The sequence below is a fragment of the Callorhinus ursinus genome, unplaced genomic scaffold, assembly GCF_003265705.2.
Source record: "Callorhinus ursinus isolate GAN/ISIS: 27379988/994484 unplaced genomic scaffold, GSC_fseal_2.0 scaffold1914, whole genome shotgun sequence".
Taxonomy (NCBI): domain Eukaryota; kingdom Metazoa; phylum Chordata; class Mammalia; order Carnivora; family Otariidae; genus Callorhinus; species Callorhinus ursinus.
Window position 1 is genome coordinate 1 of NW_027398968.1, and position 9,316 is coordinate 9,316.

A 9,316-nucleotide genomic window follows, 5' to 3' on the forward strand; every position below is an offset into this window, starting at 1 on the left:
AAATAAGTCAATTAGAGAAAGACAATTATATGGTGTCACTCATATGTGGACTATAAGAAACAGTGCAGAGAATCATAGGGGAAGGGAGGGAAAACAGCATGGGAAGAAATCAGAGAGGGAGACAAACCATGAGAGACTCTTAACTATAGGAAACAAACTGAGGGTTGCTGGAGGGGAGGTGGAAGGGATGCGGTAACTGGGTGATGGGCATTAAGGAGGGTACATGATGTGACGAGCACTGGGTATTATAGGCAACTGATGAATAACTCAACTCTACATCTGAAACTAATGATGTACTGTATGTTGGCTAATTGAATTTAAATTTAAAAAAAATACTGGAAACTTGTACAGCAAATAATTCTTTGTGCTCAACATCGCTCAGCATCAGGGAAATCCAAATCAAAACCTCCATGAGCTCATTCTGCGTAGAGCACTGGGTGTTATGCACAAACAATGAATCATGGAACACTACATCAAAAACTAATGACGTAATGTATGGTGATTAACATAACAATAAAAAAATTTTAAAAACAATCATGAAAACCAGAACTGTCTCCAGATATTGTCAAATGTGCTCTGGGGAGCACCATTAACTACACTACTGTTTTATTCCTGTTATTTAACCTAACCAACGTTTAGGTTAGCAGTTCTAAGTTTCTGACAACTAAGCTCATCTAATCTTCACACAACCAACCACGCAAGGTAGGAACTATTCCCCTCCCTCCATCCTTTGCTTGGGGAAACAGGCACAGAAAGGCTCAGTAACCTGCCAATGTCGCATCACTAGTAAGTGCCAGATCAAGGATGTGGACCCAAGCTCCAGTGTCCTGCACTTGTCCCGCCTCGAGGGCCGGACACCAAGGCTCTGATTTCTGGGTGACGGTGCCCCGCCATACATACCGTGCAGTCCCCTCACGCTCCAGCCCCTCCCCCCTCCCCAGAGCTGCTGCCTCGCACTCTGCCTGACCGCAGGGGTCCCAGAACCCCCAAAGGCCCAGACTCTTTGCTCTCCCTGAACCCCCACTACTGAGTGGAAAATTTTACCGCCTTGACATCTCTTAAATCTACATCCTTCTCCCGTTACTCCAGACAGCCCCGATCCACAGAGCTCAGCCACCCCTCACTGCCCACCGCGACCCCTCACTGATCTCCCTCCCTGCGTCCATTCCCCACCAACCCCGTCTACTCAGCCAGCTGCAGCCACCTAGTCCAGACTGCGCTTCTCTACGTAAGATGCTCCAGTGGCTTCTCTCGCCAGCAGAACAACACCCAATTCCTTGCCAGGGTCTCGGTGGCAGCCCCAGCCTGGTGCCCGATCTGCCTGCTGTCTCCTCTCACACCTGTCCCCTCCACAGACTGCAGCCCAAGGAACCATGTGCAGTTCCCTCCACCTGCAACACTCCCCCCACTTCATACCCTTGCCCTTGTCACGACCATCACTGGGGCAGAGGCGGCCTGCGTCGATGATGGAGTGTGGCAAAAGGGCCTCCTCCGCTTTCAAATCCCAAGTCCTCTACCAAATCACTGAACTTCCAGAGCCTCAGTTTCCCCAGGAGTAAGATGATAAGAACACAGGCATCTTAAGGCTGATGAACAGATGAAGTGAGCTAGCAGAGCTCAAGGGCCTAACGCTTCGGGGCTGGAGCGGAAAGTGCTTGGTTCGGTGTGGCTGAGGCGCACGCCCACGAACAATGGTCACAACACAGCCCCTGCCCCTCCGGCCACAGGGCGTGCAGCCCCAGCCGCCACTGACCTGTAGGACTCCGGCTCACGATGATGGGGGTGGCAGGTGCCCCCGGACTGGGGCTTTCGCTGCTCGGGGACGGGCTGTAGACAAACACCTCCTGCTTGAAGGGTGAGGTCATGGACGGCTGGCTGCTCTGAGGAGAGAGGCCGGGTGAGTGAGGCCAGCTCCGTCCTCAGTGGCCCCACAGGGTGGCCCATACCACAGCAGGCCTGACACCATCACTGCCCTCCACTTTCCATATGGACCTCATCTGGCTGCCGCCCCTAGAGGTGCCCCGACCCTCTCCTCTCCTGCCGGGAACCCCATGGCAGGGACCCCATTCAGGCTGGCCTCTGGCCCTCTGTGACTGTTCCTGTGTCACTGGCAGGGAGTGGGGACAGCTGACTGGCCCACCTCCTTCTTGTTTCCATCCTCCCTGCCACACCCCAGAGCCCGGATGGGGCTCCACCCACAGCAGCTAGTTTGATACACACGGCAGGTGTCCGGCTGGGCCCAGGGCACCCCTCCCTGCTCCCCAGGGTTGGGTGGAGCCACACCTACCCCACTGTCACACTCCTCCACGGCCTCCCCCTCCCCCGCCGTGCTGCTGAAGCTGCTGGTGCTGGAGGAGGAGCGGGAGATGTTAGCTCGGCCATTCTCCTTCAACTTTACGAAGGGCCTGTGGGAACAGGAGCGGAACAGGCCTGGTCACTCACCGAGACCCCCCCACCCCCACCCCAGGCAGGGGAGACCTGGCAGGGACTGAGCTTGCCCACCAGCGACTCCCCGTGCCCCCTGCCGGCTGGCTTCTGTGTTCTGCAGAGTTCTCCAGGCAAAAATGCGGGCTCTCAGCAGAGCGCACACTCCAGGGCTCCAAGTGGCTAAAGCCAGCCCTGCCCCCACCCTCACTCTCTTACTTCTCCTTGTTAGGGCAGATTTCTGGAGAGCTGGGATTGGAAGAGGCCTCAGACTTTATCTCTTGAGAAGAGTGTGCACCATCCGGGGTCTTGGGGTTGCTGGATGCGCTGTCACTAAGGAAAGAGTTATAAAGAGGGGTGAAGCCATGGGGCCAGCCCCTACGCCCCCATCCCGACCCCAGGCCTGATACAGGCCCAACCAGCTCTCAGCACCACAGGGCCTGTGGGGTCATGGCACCCCCTGCCAGAGCACAGCCACCAGGACCTCCACTCCCCTGAGCCCCACCCCAGCCACAGCGGACAACAGGGTTTTCTGCTCCATCAGGGGCTACCTTAGGCTTCTAGGCAAGTCAAAAGCGATCAAGCAAGAGTCCTGGCCTGATGCCCCCAAGCCCATGTCCACTCCCCACCTACACTGGCCATCCCACCTGGCAGAGCTCTAAGTCAAGAGCAGGCGGGTCTATGACGCCCACTCCCACAGCAGGGAAATAACCCAACGCACGTGGACTCCATGGAGGGGCTGGCAGGGTCACCGTGCATAACATCCTTCACACAGGCCACAATATGAGCTCCCTCGATCTGTGTGACAAGGTGGCTGGGAAGGGTATCTTGGTAAACGGGTTACTCTTGGCCAAGGGCCCAAGGGCTTCCTTCTCCTGGAGTTTAACAAAGACCATGTACTGACGCCTACAATTCATCCTGTGCCCCCTGGTGGGGACAAGATGGCCTTGTCTTCAACACAATTTTTACAGCAGCTTTACTGAGACATGATCCACATACAATTCACCCACTTAAAGTGTATAATTCAATGGTTTTTCGTCTATTCACAGAGTTGTACAACCATCACCACCAAGTTTAGTCCGCCCGTCCTCCATCACCTGGCGACCAACTTTCCGTCTCTCTGGATTTGCCCATTCTGGACAGTTCATACAGATGGAATCACATGACGTGCTGTGGTCTTTTGTGACTGGCTTCTTTCACTTAGCACAGTCTTTTCAAGGTTCATCGAAGTTGTAGCATATGCCCGCATTCCTTAAAAAATCCCATTTTCCAGTTACACCACATTTTATTTATCCCTTCACTGAGATGGACATCTGGATCATTTCCACTTTGGGTTATTATGAGTAATGCTGCTAGGAACATCTGTGTGCTAGTTTTCATGCTGACATACGTATTCCTTCTCTTGGGCATATACAGGAATGGAACTGCTCGGTCATATGGTAACTCCATGTTTAACTCTCTGCAGAGCTGCCAGGCCGTTTTCCAAAGAAAGTGCATTAGTCTACACTCCTACCAGCAAAGCCTGAGGATTTGAATTTCTCCATATCCTGGCCAACACTTGTTATTATGTGTCTTTTTGATGACAGCCATCCTAGAGGCGTGAGTGCCTCAGTGCACTTTTAATGAGGCTGCTAATGACCTACTCCTAATTGCCCCCCCAAGCAGGGGTCTGGGCCATGGTGCAGGGCTTCTCTGCACGTCTGACACGGTGGACCCTCCCTCCTGGAATTCCTCCTCTCCAGGCTTTCTTCTCGTCTTCCTTCCCTTTCTCCCCTTGCCCTGAAATACTGGTGTTCCCCAGGCATTCTACACACTCCTTTGGGTGGTTGTATTCGTTGCTCCAGCTTTAAACACCACCTATGCCCCAGTGACTCCCTTCTGCAGTCAAGGCCTGGCTCCTAAGCTTAAGACCTGCCTTCTGGCCACTGCGAATTCTGCACTTCTCTCCTGGGTAGGCCATAAGGACTCTCACGTGTACAGATTCCAGAGTCTTTCATCCCCCTCCGTAAGCCTGTCCTTCATCCTGCATGCCCGAGGCTCAGGGGCTGGTGCCACCATCTAGGGCGACAACCTGGAAGTCAACCTAAATGTCTCCCTTTCCCTTACAAGACTGTAAGCTTCTGGAAGGCAGGTTTGTGTCTTCTGTAGTTCTTGCCTGATCACTGAGCCCAGCATGTAGCAAGCACTCAAGAAACGTTGCTTGCTGAATTAAACAACAAATGGGCTCACCATTAAAGGATGAGAAAGACAATTAGCAAGAACGGGTTAAGTATGATGCAATATGAAAGCTGCTTTTAACAAAAGAGAAAACATTCTAGAAGCCCTGAGGGAAGTTCAACGAACTGTCAGGCACAATCAGGGAAGGCTTCCATAAGAAAGGAGGTAAAGGAAGAAAAGAACCCAAGCAACGTTCCTAGTTTGGGTCCAAATGCTACACGGACACTTCCGGAAAGTCCCGAACAGAGACTGGCCAAATCTGCTTCAGTGGCCGGAGCAGAGGGAGTGACCGGGATATGCCAGTATCCAAAGCACGGGCCCATGCTGGAGGGAAGCCATCTCCCGAAGCTGCGCAAAAGCCCTCCCCAAGGTTGGGCATCTGACAGCAGTGGCAGGACCTGCAAGTCCCACACTGGACAGTTACCATCGTGTCCGGCCGTCGCCTTGGCCTTCAGAGCCTGTGTACAGCCGTGGAAAGAGCCCCGACCGCCGCTTGATGGGGCTCCGCGACTGGTTCTTCGCCGCTGCCGCCGCCGGAGGCTGCCAATAAAACCACCAACATGAGCACTCCCAGCCCACCCCACATCCTGACTGCTCTCACCCCCCTTGCTGGTCTACAAATAGCTCCTGCAGCCCCCAACTAGTCTGGAGGAGATCCCAGAAAATAGCAAGGCAGCTGGGAAGGCTAGGATCTCCGTAACAGGAGCTTAGACCCCGAGACTCCAGCCATTGCAGCCGGCTTTCCTGTGTTCTTAAGCCAAACCTCGTGGCCCCACGTAATCATCATCAAAGACTGGAGCTCTGGGAGGAACAGGGGTCAGGGCTCCCATGAAGAGAGCCCAGCATATCAAGAAGGCCAGGACGGTTCAGGGGGTCACACACCGAGAACCACACGGCTGAGGGAGCCTTGGGAGTGACCTGGCCCAACCCCTCGCTTTACCAATGAGGAAGCTGAGGAGCCAAATGGTGAGGGGTTTGGGCTAAGGTTATGCCCAAATTGCTGGCCGGACAGGGACGAGAACCCAGGGCCCTGGCTCTCCATCCATTCCTCACAAATAATTGGGTCCAAGCTGGGCGCCTCAACAACAAGACGGAACGAGACTGGCAGAGCCAGGTCTACAGGCCAAGGGAACCCACCAAGAATGAGGCTCTGTTTCAGCACACGCTGGGGGGGGGGGGGGGTGAGCACGGGGCTGAGGAAAGGGAGACCGAGGTTGTTCTTTAGAGCCCACCAGCCTCTAGCGCAGGCCCAGCTTCTGCCATTCGTGTGCTGTGCTACCTTGGGTGAGAAGCCAAACTCTCTGGAGCCCAACCTCCTCACCCACAGAGTCCCGCCCTGCTCCTTTCACAGACCTTCTGGGTGGAACAAGGTAACAGCTGGGAAGCTATTTGGTAAGTTCAATGAACTGTGTAAGATTACTTGCAATACTAATCCTTAGTATCAAGATGGTGTATTCTGTTTGAAAAAGAAAAGAAAACCCTAGTCTATATGAATCCAAAGTCACTTTGTTCTTCAAATGGACCAGCTACGTGGTTCCTTCACCTGGCCAGTCGCTGGTGCAAGCAGACCAGGCCCAAACCCACCGCCATGCCAGGCTCTTGCCTTGGGAACTGCACACACAGTGATTAACGGCAAAGACTTTGGGTCGGGGAGATGTGGGTTCAAATCCCCAGCTCTTCAGCTTAGCTAAGTGACTGGGGGCAGGTCACTAAAGGTCCACTCTCTGGGCCTCCTTTCCTCAAATCGGAAATGGAGAACACATCAGTTCCTACCTCAAAGAGCCGTGACAGGGATCAGATGAGAAAATGTTCATGCATGACTTTGCTCAGGCCCTAAGGCACAGTAAGCTGGGCCAGGGCGGGGGGGGGGGGGGGGCCTACTGCGATCGTTAATAACAAAGCGAAGCCACCCCTCCTGGGTCCCAAGCCCCTCAGCAGAGAAACATGCGCCCCAGAACCACTCTGCAGGGCAGGCCCCAAGGAGGAGGCCCAGTTGTCAAAGGAACTCCGAGAACAGCATAATGGGCGGGTTCCTGAGACAGAGGCTGCATTTCACAGGCAGGGCCTGGGGTCACCCCCCAAACAGCCCCAATCTCCCCGGTGCCTTCTCTGGCCCAAGCCTGGATGAACAGACCCTCCTTCACAGGCCTGGGGGGCAGGGGGGTCCCCGGGAACCATGTGCTGCCCCAGGGCCTGCGGCACTCACCGAGAAGGTGGTCTTGGTGACCTCTGTGCTGGTGTGTGAGATGCCACCGCTGAGGCTGCCGGGGATGCCTCCGCCGTGCTGCTTCTTCTGGCTGCTCACCATGGTCTCCATGGAGTGGCTGCGCACGCGGATGGCCCTCTGCGGGGAGACGCGCAGGGACCCGATCGCTGGAGCCCAGCCCGCCGGCTGCCCCTGCCCTCCCCATGGGGTCTGCAGACACAGCCCTTGGCTTGTGCATGCTCCTGCACACTCCGGCCACACAGGGCCCTGTGCCCATTTAGGGCCACCAGAGAGCAAAGTGACGTGTCCAGGAGGGGACGGCGGGATGATCAGGGGCTTGTCAGTGTGCGTGGATAAGAACAGCTAAAGTCAAGACTGCTGATGCTGAGCCTACGGCAGGGATGGGCCTGGGAGGTGATGACTGCTCCCCCAGACCACTCTGCAGGTCTCTGCTGTTCTAGAACCAGACCCAAGGGCAGCGGCCACACTGAGGACAGCTAGTTAACACAGAGGGAGCATTCCCACGGGCCCTGGACCTTTTAGTATTGCCCTAATTTTAGGAACACATCTGGTTTCCCTAGCTGACTGGATGCTCCTTAGAGGCAGAAGTCAGGTCTGACCTTCTCTGACTCCTCTCCTGCAACTGTCCCGGTCCCAGCATGGGGACAGACACATGGGAAACACGCAGAAAAAAGAGTAGCCACATTTCCTGGGGACTTAGGATTACCAGGCTCTCTGCGAAGAGCTCGAGATGTACTCTGACCACCAACCCCTGGTGTGGATAGCCTCCATCCCACTTCACAGCTAAGGCTCAGAGAAGCTAAGTGACCTGACCAGGGGCCCCCAGCTAATAGGAGGTAGAACAGAGGGCTGACACATGCGAAGATACACAGAGACAAGAGTTGCTCACATAAAAGTGCCATCCCCACCATATTCTTCGATGGCAGAGCCACCGTCTCATCCAATTTCCCCTCTTCCTCCATGGAACAAGGGAGTAAATTACGATCAGTCTAAGGTGGTCTCCAAACCTCTCCCCTTGCCTGAGGGGATGACTGCTGGGAGCTGGGGGGGAAAGGTTTCCTCAAGGACGGCCAAAAGAGAGGTGACATCCTGCACCTGAACTGCAGTAGCCCCCGGGGTTTGACGGGTCAAGCCCGAAGGGACAAAGGTCACAAGCCAGAATGGCAGAGGGGGAAAGGGGAAAGAACCTGGATGCCGAGGACCCCACTGAGCCACAAGTCACCCCAAGCCTCCTCGTTAAGTGGGCTCATGGGTTTTCCTTACTGGGGGAGCCGGCTGAGGTTCTCAGAAACTTAGCTTCAGAAAATGGACTCAGAAGGACAATGGTAGGGATGCAGGAAGCGGATTCAAGAAGGAGGGCCATTTGCAAACACAGCCACCCTGGAGACTTGCTACTTTTGCAAATGAGGCACGGAGCCCACCAGCCTCCTACCCCTGATGTCATCCAGCCTCTCTTTGTGTGAGTCAAAGACACCGTTTGAGGGACATCATCGCTCTCCCTTTCTAAACCACAGAAGAGAATCGCCTAGCAACAGTTTCCAGCCAGTACATTCTATTAATTCCATCACCCAAAGACATTAAGTCACACACCCTTTGAAAAACTGAGAGGAGGAACGGTGTGGCACTACACTGAGGTGTCCCGGGATAAACAGCGAGGTTCCTTAAGTGAGTCAAGAGCTCCATAAATCTCAGCAGCGTTCTGCCAGTGCCCTCGTGGGTGCCACCACCACCATCAACAATGACATGTCAGTTAATCAAGTATGTTCTAAGGCATTCCTCACGGTCTCTTTCCAAGAAAGATTTGATGCAGTGTGGTAGGTTCTGGTCTACAGAGCTTCATATCCATGAACTTACTGAATCCCTACAACTCTGAGATGCAGACAGGCGGGCACTGATAGAAAAGGCAAACGAATGATTGCCTGAGGTCATGCTGCAGGTCAGAGGCGGAGCTAGGGCCCAAACCCAGGCCCCTGGGCTCCAGATGAAAGGGTCCCTGCTATCCCAAAAACAGGTCCAGATTGAACATAGAATTGAACGTGTTGATGGACTAAGGATGATTAGAAATCAAGGGCTCCCAGCCTCTCCTCGAAAAAAGTCTTCAAGGCTGATGTCAGGGAGGCTATTTTCTCCTCAAATGCCCTTGGTGCTGCCATCTGAGCCGACAAGGTAAGTCTGAGGAGACAATGGGCTGGCTGGCAGGGAATTCGGGGGATGTACAGGGTGGCCATCTGCTGCTTGAAACTAACAGAAAGAGGGCCGAATCCTGGTCTTCCCAACACCGTGTATGAACCTCTCTGGTACACAGCCTCCTTGTCTATACAATGTGGTGATGGTCCTGCATGAGGATGCCAGGAGACCGTGTGTGCCAAATAGCTCGTGTCAAACCCGCTCACTGGGTGGGGGGGGGGGGGGGGCAAGATGGCGGAGGAGTAGGAGACCTAGATTTCG

At 54.5% G+C, this 9,316-nt stretch overlaps 1 protein-coding gene across 2 annotated transcripts; it reads right to left on the minus strand.

The window, feature by feature from the left end:
- Positions 1-1,457: 1,457 nt before the first annotated feature.
- On the minus strand, positions 1,458-7,061 carry LOC112818384 (rap1 GTPase-activating protein 2-like). 2 transcript variants are annotated; one of them, XM_025865502.2, is made up of 5 exons: positions 6,848-7,060; positions 5,066-5,181; positions 2,644-2,757; positions 2,288-2,405; positions 1,458-1,880 (listed from the first exon to the last, which is right to left on the minus strand). In XM_025865502.2, the coding sequence occupies exons 1-5, from the start codon at positions 6,956-6,958 to the stop codon at positions 1,626-1,628; spliced, it is 714 nt and encodes a 237-aa protein (XP_025721287.1). In that variant the 5' UTR covers positions 6,959-7,060; the 3' UTR covers positions 1,458-1,625. The 2 variants fall into 2 exon arrangements, with proteins under 2 accessions (XP_025721287.1, XP_025721288.1); XM_025865503.2 differs by having other exon boundaries at positions 1,681-1,875; positions 6,848-7,061.
- Positions 7,062-9,316: the final 2,255 nt, after the last annotated feature.